At 42.4% G+C, this 14642-nt stretch overlaps 1 protein-coding gene across 12 annotated transcripts in view; it reads right to left on the bottom strand.

Moving 5' to 3' along the window:
- FHOD3 (formin homology 2 domain containing 3) overlaps positions 1-14642 on the bottom strand; it is a 450025-nt gene that overhangs the window by 102785 nt on the left and 332598 nt on the right. For 5 of the 12 annotated variants that reach the window (XM_055127826.1, XM_055127828.1, XM_055127830.1 and 2 more), the window contains exons 11-14: positions 14270-14374; positions 11126-11479; positions 10309-10356; positions 5605-5718 (exon numbers count right to left, since the gene is read on the bottom strand). In XM_055127826.1, the coding sequence (XP_054983801.1) occupies positions 5605-5718; positions 10309-10356; positions 11126-11479; positions 14270-14374 (621 nt within the window). The remainder of the gene's footprint in view (positions 1-5604; positions 5719-10308; positions 10357-11125; positions 11480-14269; positions 14375-14642) is intronic. The other 7 variants (XM_055127834.1, XM_004606083.2, XM_004606084.2 and 4 more) reach the window with 4 other exon arrangements.

Genomic DNA, 14642 nt, shown 5'->3' with positions numbered 1-14642 from the left:
CATTGTGAGACTTGTTGTTACTGTTTTTGGCATATCAAATATGCTCTGGATAGCTTTCCAGGCTCTGCTGTGAGGGCGGGATACTCTCAGTAGCTTGCCGGGCTCTCCAAGAGGGATGGAGGAATTGAACCCGGGTTGGCCGAGTACAGGGCAAACGCCCTATCTGCTATGCTATCGCTTCAGTCCTTTTTATTTTTTCTAACTAGATTTTTCAATTGAATCACTGTGAGATAGACCCTTACAAAGTTGTTTTTGATTAGGTTTCAGTCATAGTGTTCCAAAGCCCATCTCTCCATCAGTGTACATTTCCCAGCACCAGTGTCCCCAGTTTCCCTCCCATCACGCCTCAAACCCTCCAAGCCTGCCTCTATGGCAGTCACTTTTCTTTTGTCTCTCCGTGTCTCTGTCTCTCTGTGTCTCTGTTTCTGTCTCTGACTGTCTGTCTGTGTCTCTCTCTCTTTCTCTCTCCCTCACACACTCTCACTCTCTCCTTTTGGGCATTGTGGCTTACAATACAGATACTGAAAAGTTATTCTCTATCTTCTCGGGGTCATTCTTTAATTGTCCTACGAACACCCACTTATATCCTTCAACCTCCACTTCTCAAAAGGCCTCTACGATGGTGATGTCATGGCAGAGATGGGAGGACAAGGAGCTCGGCTTCTCCCTGCTTCCCAGAGCCACAGACTTGCTTGTGTTGTGCTTACGGTTGGCTTATTTCATTTGAGGTTTTTTGTTTTTGTTTTTTTGCTTTTTGGATCATACAGGAGTTACTCCTGGCTCATGCACTCAGGAATTATTCCTGGCAGTGCTCGAGGGACCATATGGGATGCTGGGAATCAAACCTGTGTCGGCCGCGTGCAAGGCAAACGCTCTACCCACTGTGCTATCAGTCCAGCCCCTGGCTTATTTCATTTGAACACCCGAACATGAATGGTTCATACACTCTTGCAACTTTTCTTTTCAAAAGGAAGAACTTAGCACTTTACCACTCAGAAAGTGTCTTTTTCAAAACTGAAGGTTTTAAAGTCTGCTTTCACGGAGCATTTAGTTTCTCCTGGATCCTGAGAGTCTTTGCAGATAGTTCTGATTTTCTTCTTTTGTTTTGGCAGAACTCAAGTTTTAATTTTGTGAAAATTAATGTTATACTCCTTGTTTCTAAGACAGAGTCCTATAAATGAAGCTGTAATAGGAGATATGGAGATGGATTCATTTATAATGCCCTTGTCTTGACTGTCTTGACTTAATTTTGTACACTATTTCTCCAGTTCTTTCCTGCTTGGTCTATTTTACTCCATATTTATTAATATTGAACACACTAATGTTTTTAGGAAAAAGAGGTAAATGTCTAAGTTTACAATGATGTCCAGTTGTATTTTTTAAAAGTGGCTCATTGCCTGGAGGGGTGCTTTCATTGGTCCTGTTTCCCTAGGACATCAGAGAAGCAAGTGTTGCTTCCAAATCAAGGGAAAGGGGTCCTAGAGTGATCCATTGCTGCAAGGAGATACTGACAAAAATGCAGCTATTATTCAAAAAGGGCTCCTTATCTTTGTTAACAAGAGAGTTTCTTTTTGAGAACAATTGGGTATCTAAAACATGTCAATAGTAGCCTAAAAAGTGGAATGAAATATGTATCTCAGTACAGAACAAAATCATTGAACCTTAATACAGCAGAAAATATCTGAAGATGTTGGGGAATGTTTACAAAATGTTACCACGAAGCTGCTTTCTGAAGAAAGCAAATCTGGGGGGTAACACCTACTTAACAAAGAAAAATAATGAAACTCTTTTCTTTGGGCATACTTGTTGGTATATATAATTTTTTCACATTAATCATATCCAGGGCTGGAGCGATAGCACAGCAGGTAGGGCGTTTGTCTTGCACATGACTGACCTGGGTTCGATTCCTCCGTCCCTCTTGGAGAGCCCAGCAAGCTACTGAGAGTATCCTGCCTGCACGGCAGAGCCTGGCAAGCTCCCCATGGCGTATTTGATATGCCAAAAACAGTAACAACAAGTCTCACAATAGAGACGTTAATGGTGTCCGCTTGAGCAAATTGATGAGCATCGGGATGACAGTGACAGTGACAGTGATACAGTATAAGTATATAGTGGGTTATGGTCAAAGAATTCAGATATCAAGAGGCAAAATAGAAAAAATGATAAAATATACTATCATAATGTAAATAATATATAAATTTGAATTGTGATAATTCTGTTTTCATGATCACAGAACAAAAGCTGGCAAGGTAAGTGACGAAGGCAAGAGCAGCAATGCATCCAGCCTCGGTGGCTTCCTGGGCTCAATAATGACATCACACAGCTGTAATGCCATCACATGGACCTTCAAAGCTGAAGGCTGTAATAGTGGGAAAAACTGCAAAGACAAAGTGATTAATAAACTCTCGGACTTAATTTAGTAGTGTATAAAGTAGACAACAAATAGTACAGAGCAGCTTCCTGGGTCAGAAACACACTGAACAAGAATAGGCAGTCAAGAAGTAGAGCTGTGCACTGCTTTTTCCCAGGGAGCGAGCGAGCATGAGGCACCTTGGTGGGATTCTATTCCAATGCTTTCTTCAAGCTAAGGACAGTTTTTTGTTTGTTTGTTTGTTCATTTGTCTTATGTGAGGAGTGGGGGTTAAGCCTCACTTGGCAATGCTCAGAGATTACTCCTGGTTCTGTTCTCATGAATGACTCCTAGCAGTGCTCAAGGGATGCTGGGGATTGAACCTGGGTCAGCTGTGTGCAGGCAAATACGCTCCCTGTCCCCAACATCGCACTAGCCCCAGGGTAAGGACTGTTGCGCTCATACCTCCTGGTCTCTGAGAGACCCCTTATGTTTCAGACCCTTCACCTCACACACCCGGGCTGAAAGCCCCATCTCTCAACGTACTTTCCTTCCAGCATCTTCCATCTGAGTACTTGTTGCTCACCTGCCCTCTCTCTGAGTCCTGGCTACCACTGGCCTGCCTGGGGACAATCATCTCTGTCCAAACCCCATGGCCACTATTCCAATGCTTTCTTCAAACTAAGGACAGTTTTTTGGGCACTGTCACCTTTCTCAGAGGTAGCTTCCAGTGACTCCCATGCCTAAAGCCTTGTCTAAGTGCCGGTTCTTGGTGAGTCAGAACTCATCACAGTCAGCACCTCAAAACCCAGACAACCCCCAGAGTCTGCAAATGGAGACAGGCATCCTCCCCAGGGTGTTTGAGGCCCCTGGGAATATGGTCCAACCATCCCTTATGGAATTTTCCCTGCTCCAGAATCTGGGCATGAGACAAAGACAGGAGCCCGTTACTGCTGATCCCCCTGGACTCAGGGGTGAGGATCCCAGTATTGCAGTGGAAATGAGGGAGGCAGACACGTCTGCAGAAGCCATCTGGGAATGCATGTAAAAGTTATCAGATTGGTCTTTATCGAGGTGAGCTAATTAACTGCTCTGTGTAAACCACTGATAGGGTTACACGGTCTTGTTAATATGGGGTACAACTAATCAGAGAGCAGAGGCAGAAATATGTCGAGTAACTTAGAGCCCAGGTCATGAGTTGCTGGAAACTGTGATCCTGGAAGAGAAAGGAGCAACGATGAGAAGCTGCTGCTGTGGGGATGTCCTGGAGGGCCACTGCTGGAAGAGCTGTTGACAGGGAAGTGCTGAGTCCCCTGTTCCACATGGAGGGTGCTGCTGGCCTCTTATGGTGGGGGAAAGGGACTTGGACCACACCCAGCAATGCCCAAGGGTTACCCTTGGCTCTGCACTCAGGAATTACTTCTGGCAGTTCTCAGCGGACAAGGGATCTAACCAGGGTCACCTGCATGCAAGGGCAAGTGCCCTACTCACTTTACTATCTTTCCAGCCCCACTGCTGGCCTCTCAGAGTATAATCAAGAACCATAACACCAAACACTGCTGTTCTTACCTGGCATCCACAAGAGCCCAGAAACTAGCCATTCGTACTGTAACACCAGGAAGACAGGCTGCTGAGTCGAGGGCAGAGGGGATCCATCAGAGGGGCATCACCTTATTAACCTGATTACCAAGACCTAACTGGCCCGAAGTGACCCAGCCCAGAGCCGTGCTGGTGTGTGCAAGAACCTGAGGCGTTGCCTCCACAGGCTTTATGGGCCAAGGCCGGCAGGGATAGTGATGTGCCGCCACGCACAGTCCCGTTCCTTGCCTGAAGGGTCTTGTCTTCTCTGGTCCCTGATTAAAGTGACAGGTAGCTCATTGCATAATGCACAGGGGAGAAGGCGCCAATGGAAATACAGATCAAATGTGTTTTAAGATTTGGGGTTTTAAGGCCAATGAGCTTTGCCAAGTGTCCAGGTCTAGATGGCAGGCACAGCTGTAGTGAGATCTTTCCATCATATCTGGGTGCCTCCCACTGGACCCATATGGTGGGGTTCACACGGCACTTTCCTGAAAACCTTTGTTCATTTAAATCACCCTCCAAGGTAGGGGTTGGCATAAACTGGGATTCACCCTCAGGGGTTAAATAACTTTCAAATGAGTGAGTTGGAACCCGAGTTAGTCGTCTCTAACTGAGCATTCTTGCCGTATAAGGGAAACTGTTTTTAATTGTCCTGAAATCACAGACCATCCTTATGTAATTTCTCGTCTGTAGGAGTAATGATAAGTTAATTTTTTGGTGGTCTAAGGCTCTTGCCAAGTTCAATTACTTCCATGTACCCATACAACATTTTTCTCTCCTGGTAGGTACTGGATTAATTATACAGCTCCTTAATGGGTCCACCACCTCCTCATTTACATAAAATTAATCATTTGAAGGTGAAAACTAATGCATATAAGATAAATTGACGCTTTCATGAAATCTAGACTATTTTAAGGGTTGAATCAAAACATTTATATTTAAATATTTTAGTACCAAATTTTATACTTTCTATGTAAGTTGTGTAGAGAGATGAGATATTTTCAAGAAAATGTCACCTCTAACAAAATACTTAGTAAGTAGTTTAAAAAAGAAAATATTTTTGCCTTTGGATTACATTCTATAAAGGAAAATAGATACTTGTTACTTTTACCTTTTTTTCAGTGGCTCATTCTTTTATTTAAAAAAATAGTTATTAAAGCACCATGACTTACAAACTTATTCATAGTTGGTTTTTAGACATACAGTATTCCAGCACCATTCCCATCACCAGTGTCAACTGCCCTCCCCGTGTTTCCAGGTTTCTTTCCTCCCTCCCCACTCCTGCATCTTGGCAGGCACCTTTTAACGTCTGGTTGTTAAAACGTGAATGTCTTGTTTTCAGTGCTGCTGACTCTTCCGTTGGCATCTTTAGCTATACCACTCCTTTCTACCACTGATGGACCTGCATCCCCTCGACCCCTGCCCCATGTTGCTTCCTTTCTGTCTCTTCTCCCTCCTTCTTCAATTTCTTTCCTTCTTCTCCCTACACTCTGGGCTGCCAGGGTGATCTAGACTCCCTGCCCCCTTTAAACCATTGCATTTAGAATAACCCAGTTATTCTAAATACCACATACAGGTGAGATCATTCTGTATTCAGTGGCTCACTTCGAATCAAAGGACTGTCCCTTGCCTGAGGAAGGTGAAGCTATTAGTTTGTTTCTGAGAAAACTTACCTGTCCAGCCTGGCTTCCTGCGGGGGTGAAAGCGATGATGTGGAGGTGGTGGGCAGAGTAGATCTGGATGGGGGTTTTGAGGAGGAGTAAGAGTTGTTGCCAAAGTTGCTGTATCTAAAAGGCACAGAGATTTGTGTTAGAGAAAGAGAAATGAGTACAAGTAGCATTTAGCAAACTACCTTAATTTCTGCAGGAAATACAGGCCTGGCACCGCTAACTCTGTTATTAAATCTCTTTGGAATCATCCCTAACTCCTTTGTCTTATTTCTCAGCAGAGAGGCTTCCTAAAGCACCAGACTCTTAGCAGGATTAATAACAAAAGATTGAAATAAAACCCTCATGTTTTTTATGTTTGAGTATATCTGAATATTGTTTGCTAGCATCAACTCAGAGAGTTGAAATAATTTTCTTTAGCATCATGAAGATGTTTCTGGACTCAAATGGAGATATAATTAGTATAATTCTATAGAAGAGCTATGGAAAATACCAGATAATTAGCTATAGGAACATATGATTTAAAATTCTGCTTCAGGTATTTCTAAATCAATTTCATTCACTAATTATAATCTCATCATATGCCTGGAGAGCAAGAAGACACATCACCCCAATCTTCTAACTAGCCGTGTGGTTTAGAGGCAGGTGCACCCCTATCTTCATTCAACATTTCCCCCAAAACCAAATTACAGGCACTAACAGTTAAATAAGCTTTGATAATTTTTGAGTTATCTTTGACAAGTTTCAGGATTTGTAAAACTTGGAATTTTTCTGTTTTGCAGAACTGATGTCCTTCAACACAGCACTTCAACTTTTCCCTGTCCGTGTTTCCTTTCTGATTTCTTTGGTTCCTGCAACCCCACTGTCCTACATAGCCCCTCATTTAAATGATTTCCACCTGCAGCCCCCTTGTACTATCCCCTGAATGAGAAGCTTTGCTTTAGTGGCCTGTAGGAAGCTCTCATCACTCAGTGCATCCCCAGGAAACAAACTATAGGATCTGAAGCCCCCACATGGAACAGTCTCCTATGTAGGATCTGAATCCCCTACATGGAACAGTCACTCATGATAACAAATACCAAGACTCAGAGATTTCTCAACTTACTCAGTCACAGATTGTGGACAGCTCCCATAAACTTGTTAGGGCGCTGCATTTGGGGGCTCTGGGACCCCAACGGACACTATAATATGAAGCAAAGACTTTCCTGCATCCAGAGAATCCAAACACCCATTCACATAAATAGCACAAGTTTTCAAAGTTGTGGATAGGTCCTTGAAAATTGTGATTTTAAGTAAAATGGCGTATAACAATTACTGTAGGCTAATTTACATGAACAAAAGTTAATTTTCTATAGCATATTTCTAGTCACAAAAAATGTTACCAAATCTCAAAAAGTAAACCCAAGAGACATCTAAAAATAAAACAACAATTTTATTCCTTTTCTAACCTATGCATTCCAGTGACTGAGTCCATCCTAGTAACTCAGGACACAAGGTAAAATCCAACCTGGGAAAAGAGAATCTTGCATTGACAGAGACACATATGTACACCAGGACAGCTCAGAAACACCAGAGAAGCTGAGAAGCTAAAGTACACATCTTTGGGATGTGGGAAGAAATCTTAGAACCTGGAGAATTTAGAACTCATATACACATGAGGAGAATGTGGAAACCCCACAGTTAGTGGTACCAGATAAGAGTCAAGTTTTTTTCTCATCAACATTGTGGCAAAAAAGGAGACTGAATGAAACTATGCCCTGGACAACCTACAGTTTTCACTGTTCTGGGAAATAATTTAAAGCAATTTGTGGATGTCCTTTGACAGAGGACTTGGGACTTTAGCATAAAGTATGGCTATAGAAATATCATCATCATCATCATCCTGTTGATCATCAAATTTCTTGAGTGGTCTCAGTAACCTCTCCATTCATCCTATCCCTGAGATTTTAGAAGCCTCTCTCTACTTGGTCTTCCCAACAATGCCACATTGGAGGCTCTTTCAGGGTCAGGGGAATAAGACCCAACTTGCTACTGGCTTCAGCATATGAATTCATATGCCATATATGCCGTATATGGCATTCATATATGCCATTCATATGCCATATAAATATATATAAATGTATATATATATACTAAAATCTTCATGCATGGAGATACTCAGCAGAAGATGGAGAATATAGTGAAAAACAGGTGACTATGTAACCAGGTAACAAAGTGAGAGTGGCCAATTTGATAATTCATCAATAGAACATCATTAACCATTAAAAATAACAGTCAAGGGGGCTGGAGCAATAGCACAGCGGGGAGGGCATTTGCCTTGCACACAGCCGACCCGGGTTTGATCCCCGGCATCCCATATGGTCCCCCAGGCATCTCCAGGAGTAATTCCTGAGTGCAGAGCCAGGAGTGACCCCTGAGCATTGCTGGGGAAAAGCAAAATAAATAAATAAATAAATAAAAATAACAATCAAGCGATAACATACATATACATAAATTATACACACATAAATTGAATTAATACATTATGCATCATGGTATAATATGCTGACAGCAATTGCAACTGTGCATAATATTCTTTTTATTTATTTTATTCTTTTATTGAATCACCATGTGGAAAGTTACAAAGCTTTCAGGTTTAAGTCCCAGTTATACAATGCTCAAACACCCATCCCTTAACCAGTGCACATATTCCACCACCGAGATGCATAATATTCTTGAAGAGCAAAAACTATGTACAAAAGACTGCATGATAAGACCATCTGTTTTTAAAAGGAGATTATAAAGATAAAATTTCAGTTTCCTATAATAAATGCAACAATAAAAGAACATAGACCTATATTTTCACATATTTTTATTTGCATTTTATAAATAAATATATTTATATTTTATATTTATATAAAACATGTCACCTTACATCTCTCCTGTGCTACTAATTCTGTTCTATTTGGCTGATTTGTGTATTTGATATTGCGCATCCGGCCTGTGTTCAGTACCAGGCAAGACCATACCAGCAGGCAGGTAGGGACTCAGATCAACAACGTTATCCCCACCTCCTTTGTTAATGCCCCACCTTCATAGCTCACGGTTTTGAGGCTTTCATTTATTTCATCTTCTCTTAAATACAATCAATGTCCTCAATGTACAACAACAGGTCAGCAGCTACTACTGTGAGTGTGTTGGTTTGATTTTAAGAGGACATCCAAACCACAAGGCACAGAGAAGACAGGTCAACAAAGGATGGAAGAACGTGAGAGGAGGAAGGAAATAGGGAGGCAAGGGCACCGCCAGGACCCCCTGAGTCTCCACGGCCACACTCGGGTTTTAGCCCTGCTTCACCTGCTAGATGCAGCTTGGTGTTTTCCCAAGGCAACTACAACAAAAGTGAATATCCAGTAGAATGTTTTAACAGGATTACTTTACTAAAATTATGTATAACTGACGTTATGGAAACAAAACCAGCATAATACTTTCCCCCTCCTTTGGTTTTTCTAATGGCTAAATAATTCAAATACCTCCCAGTCTGCCCATTTTTGCTTCTCAATTTCAGTCCAACTAACTGGATCATACAATTTACTTGATTGGCTAGTCACTTTTGGAGTGGATTTGCGGGGGGAAGTTTCTTTCTTTGGCTTCCATTGTAGTCACCACTAATCAAATTTGTGCCACATGCACCCACACAAACCACTGAGTGGTTATCTGAAAATTAATAACTATAAACAATATTATAGAGAAAATTCTTGCCAGACATATCACTTAAAATGGCAAACTTCTCCATCAAAGCTCTGTCAATTATCACAAAAAGCAGGTATTTGTCTTCATTTATGCCAAAATTAGTTCCAGCAATGTATATATTTCTGTTGCTCTGCTCATCCTTTACTATACCAAACAGTCTTCTGAAGATCAAGTGGGATGCAGTCACGTCCAGGCTCCCCTTATCTGAGGCTGGGAGACCATCATATCTCTGGACAGTTCAGAATAACCCTGTGGGGTACCACAACCTACTGGGAGGATAAAGTTGCCAACCAAGTTTATTCCAAGTCAAACACCCAGTTCCTCATATGCATAGGTCCCGCTGTTAGGGAGCATAATGACCATATTAGATATACTTCACCCCTGTGCAAAAGGTGAAAACTCCCAGAATTTTCATCTTGGAAGAGACTGGCAAAGAACTTATTTTTAGGAGTGTTCAGATTGGAGTTCTTGGATAAATGTAAAGAGTCATTAAGAATACTAGAGGAAATGGATTTTCAGATCCTCATTTTTCTTCTGGACTCTTTGTTCAAATGTTTCTGCCCATGGAGACGCTCTTAGAGTCTCATCCATGACCACATTTCAACTTTAGGAGAAAAAGGACCTTCTCCAGTTGGTTGACTCAGTGTGGGGCACTGTCTTCCATAGGAAAACTGTCAGGGCTCTAAGCAAAGGACCAGGATAAGAGAGCATCACACCAGAGGGAATTCTTTAATAAATACAGGAGGAGGAGGAAGTAAGAGGATTGTTCCCCTTCCTCCCTTGCCCCCATCCTCAATTTTTGTAAAAGGAATTAAAGTCTTTGCCTTAAATAGGGCAAAGACAGTAATGTCTATGAAGTTATTCAAACTGCAATTGTTTGCTATTTCCTCAGAGAATCAATAATCTTCAGAAAGAAAAAAATGTATACATTAATGTCACAACATAAAACTAGAGGAAAGAGAAAGAAAAGACACCCACCTATTAGAAGAGAAAGACCGGAAGTTGTAAGGCTCGGAAGAATAAGTGCTTAAATGGAGAGAATCAGAGAAACAGTTAAAGAATGGAAAATCCCTATTCACAAAGCTGCATGCAGACATGACAAAGTGCCCTGCTGTGTTTTGTGGGTCTAGAAAGACCCCATACCAGATAGATGGGTGCAATATACATAGATTTTTGACACACCATGCATGTTTGTTTTTGTTTTGGGACCATACCAATGATGCTCAGAGGTTACTCCTGGTTCTGCCCTCAAGAATTACTCCTGGGGGTGCTCAGACAATCATATGGGATACCGGAGAACTGAACCAGAGTCAGTCACATGCAAAGCAAGCACCCTACTTGTTGTGCTATCTCTCCGGCCCCCACTATACATTGTTTATTGGTTGGTTTGCTGATTTGAGGGCCACCCTGTTGGTACTCAGGGGCTCCCCCTGTTTGAGGTTCATAAGTAATGCCAGGGATTGAACAGGGTTATGAACATGTTAGCAAGTGCTCTGACTCCTGTAGTATCTCTCCAGCCCTGCCATGCATACTTTAAAATTCCTAATACAAAAACAAAAACATTTTCAGTAATTTTATTATAACAAATGAGCCCCTTCATCCAAGCAGGTGACAGTTTTCTTCTGCACCTTGTCTAGTACTGTTAACTATTTAGTCAGAGGTTAGGAAGTGAACCTACTGCTTCCCATTTTGAATTCACACGCACACACCAGAAGACAAGCCAGGTGTCAAGATTACATGCTGTGTCCCCTTCCCAGGTTAGCCTCCTGCGGGCCTCCGTGAGGGTGGTATCTACCTGCTTTCCTTCTGTGTCTCGGCATCCTTCTCCTTGGTGGCTATAGGTGAATCCTCGAAGTCATAGGAGAAGAGGTGGAAGGGACTGTGGGGCACGTAGGGCAGCTTTTCTATGGGGGGTGATGCCTTCGGAGGGCCAGGAGTGGAGGAGGAGGGTCGAGAGGCGGGGGCAGGTGTGGAAGGTGACAGCAGGCTGGGCCCAGAGCCCCCACAGCACAAGGAGCTTCCAGCTGCAGTGCTCGCTGGAGGCTGCCTTCCCTGCAAGCTGGTGTTGGAGGCCGCAGGGGGGGCTGAACTTTGGGAAGCAGCATCCTTCCCTGGGGGGCTCTGTTCTGAGGTAGGGCTGGCCTCGCTGCTGGCCCAGCAAGGAGAATGGAAAGAGGGATGAAGGGGAAGAAAAGAAATTTGGAGAGAAAGAGAGAGAGAGATATTAGGAAAGAGACAAAGACCCCAATGAAACCCCTCTTCAGCTTACTTTCTTATCTGCAGCCTCAAAACTTTGGCTTCCCCAACAATCCCAGTGACCCATGTTTGCTCACCTAGAAATGGGACTAATCTGCCTCTGGATAACAGAGGTTTTGAGGAAGGTGGTCAGAGACCCCCAAAGGCTCTCCTCCCGCACCCTCCCTCGGTCCGTTTCTCCCCTATGACTTTATTGGCAACTGAAGCACCACCATCTTCATTCTTCTGTCTCGTCAATCAGGGCATCTGTTCTCCTAAAAAAGTCCAGCTATGAGTAGTGGGGTTCCACATTCTCTAGACTTTAGTAGATGTTTTTGGATCCTTTCTCAAAAGGAGAAATAGAACAGAAGCCATACAGCAAGAAAGGCAAAGAGGTGTGTGTGTGGAGGGGCACAATAAAGGCAAATTTACCCATTTAACATGCTCCCCAGGACTCAACTACAAGGTCCCTGACTTCTCTTCCTGCAGGTAGACCTAAGTCTACCAACTAAGTCACAGAACTTTCCATCTGCAGAGGACTAGATTTAGATAAATCACTTAGATATTTTTATATATAGCTTTCTGACCTGAGCATCTGCATTCTTTAAAACCAAGGTCTCTTCTTTTCCAGAAAATTTGATTTCCAGCCCTGCCCATTTGGGAATGGGATGTGAGCTGTTTCCTACCTCAAATTATGAGTTCTCTCTGGATAAGGCAGGGATACCCTGATTTCCCTGCCTTGATAAGAGAATGAGATGGTCTAGCTCAGCACAGCCTGGAACACACATGGACACATGTGACATATAGACATAGTGGGCACACTAAGTGCTCACATATGATGAACCTACCTGTCAGAAACACAAAAAGCAGCAGCCCATAAACAGGGGACACAGAGAGAGCCTTCAAGGCAACAGAAAAATATGCATAAATTGTTCATACCATTTTGTGTGTTGTGTAATAAAAATAGGTATAATAAGTTTAGATTTCCACTTACCAACAGATATTTAAATTAGTACATAAATATATAATAAGTACCTGTAATTCTTAGGTACAGGTTTTAAAGGGCTGATAGGTATAGGTGTAACAGATACAATAGATTTATGTCAAACATAGCTTCTATGGACACTGTTAAGATCAAGTCCTGGTGTTTGCCAGGTACCCTATTACTTCCTGAAGCTGGAAGGTGACCGATCAAGGATGCCCTTTAGCATCAGCTCCTGTACCAAGGCCACATCAGAGTGTAGGATAAGTGAGCATCTCCCTGTGTGAACAGTAATCTCTGAGTCAACAGAGATGCTTTTATTTATTTATTTATTTTTATTTTTTTTAACAGAGATGCTTTTAAAGGTTTCCTTTTCTAGCCAGATTCTTACACCTGGTTGGTAAGTGATAAACTGTGTGAGCCAGGAATGGTTGAAGGTTTGAATAGCTGAACAGAACACACATATATTGAGGTGTGTTTGGAGTCACACTGTGTAGTTATTGAAGGCCTATATAATTTCCCGTGGCTCAGCTACTTGCAACCTAACGGGAGAATGTCTACTCAACCTTCTCTTTCCCAGAGTGCTCCAACTGAAAGATCATCCCCTCTGATGCACCATCAAGGCACAGGCTAGGGACCCTGTCAGTGCAGAATTTCTCCCCTTCTTCTGAAATGAGCATTGCACACTAATGGCAGATTGTTTTCTTTTTTTCCCCTTGCCCTGATGATGTCTTCCCAAGCATTTCCAAATGTGGGGAAACATCATTTGTTTGGTCGGCTTAGAGAGGAGTCCATGATTCCTGGGAGCAGACTGCTCGCAGCATGGCAATGGAGCCTATTACAGGACTTCACTTTTTGCACACCAGTGGCCTGGAGAGCAAGGCTACAGGAAAAAAAAAAATCCCCTCGACTGAAGTTGGTACGGGAGAAAGGTTATGCTGTTATAGCCAAGGCTCTTTTGTTTGCAGACAAACAGTAAAAGATACCAATTTCCAGTGGTAATCAATTAAATATTTTTAGAAATATTTTTGAAGATTATAACATTAATTGGAGTGTGCTCAATTTTGATTTATGATGTATATATTGGGAAAATACAAAAGTTTAAAATGTAGAAATATGCAAAGTGTCTGTGCCTGCCAGCATTGGGAGATGCAAGCAGTGGACATGAGGGTGCTAGAACTCTATTAGTTGCTCTGAAAATAAAAATAAGCACTTGAACATTTTTATATTATATGGGGCGAAAATATTCCTATCCATTTGGATAAAAAAAATTCGCATCATGAATCTGGTATGACTAAGCCAATTCAATTAACACAATATTGGTAAGATTAATAGGGAAAAAAAGGAACATGTGAAATCATTTAATTATAGTGCTGAAAGCTTTAACAATTTCTGGATAGAGATGATATCTCTTTAGTCACCATCAATCTGACTGAGCCAAGACACTCAACGCAGAAAAAAGAACAGTATGAAGAGAAGCAGTGGGGTGATGTTTCCATAAAGTATGGCTAGTAAAACAGTATTTTTCCTTAAAAATACATTCTCTACTGCGAAAAGCTTGATTATTTTGAGGAAACTAGACCCTCTGTGGTTTGTCCAGGGTCTGTGAAGGTTTGCCAGTGGGGATCAGTGACGAAGGGAAGCCTCCACTGAGAAGTGGTTTCAAACTATGCCTTAGGGTGGAGTCTCTGGCTTTTAGTGTGAGGGTCAAGCCCTTGGTACCTGTCTTTGCCCTGACAAGAGGAATTGTCCTCTCTCTCTTCCTCTGAATTGGGCTCCGTGACTGGCTGCTCTTCTTCTTCTTCCTCCTCCTCCTCCTCCTCATCCCTAAAACAAGGCACCAGGAAAAGAGAAGTACACATAGAGACAAGGCAAACAGTGAGATAAGCATTACAGATAAATGGAAAGATGAAGAAAACAAAACCAACAGAAAACACAGCTGTCTGAAAAGGAAGAGTACACCGGATCTATCAGGAGAGAGGAGATAGTTTTGTTTTTGGGTTTTAGGTCTTTTTTCCTGTTGGGTTTTGAGCCACACCCAGCGATGTTCAAGGGCTTACTTCTGGCTCTGCGCCCAGGGATCACTCTGTACCCG

The sequence above is a fragment of the Sorex araneus genome, chromosome 2 (genome assembly GCF_027595985.1).
Source record: "Sorex araneus isolate mSorAra2 chromosome 2, mSorAra2.pri, whole genome shotgun sequence".
Lineage (NCBI taxonomy): Eukaryota > Metazoa > Chordata > Mammalia > Eulipotyphla > Soricidae > Sorex > Sorex araneus.
This window is presented reverse-complemented; position numbering and strand designations above follow the sequence as displayed.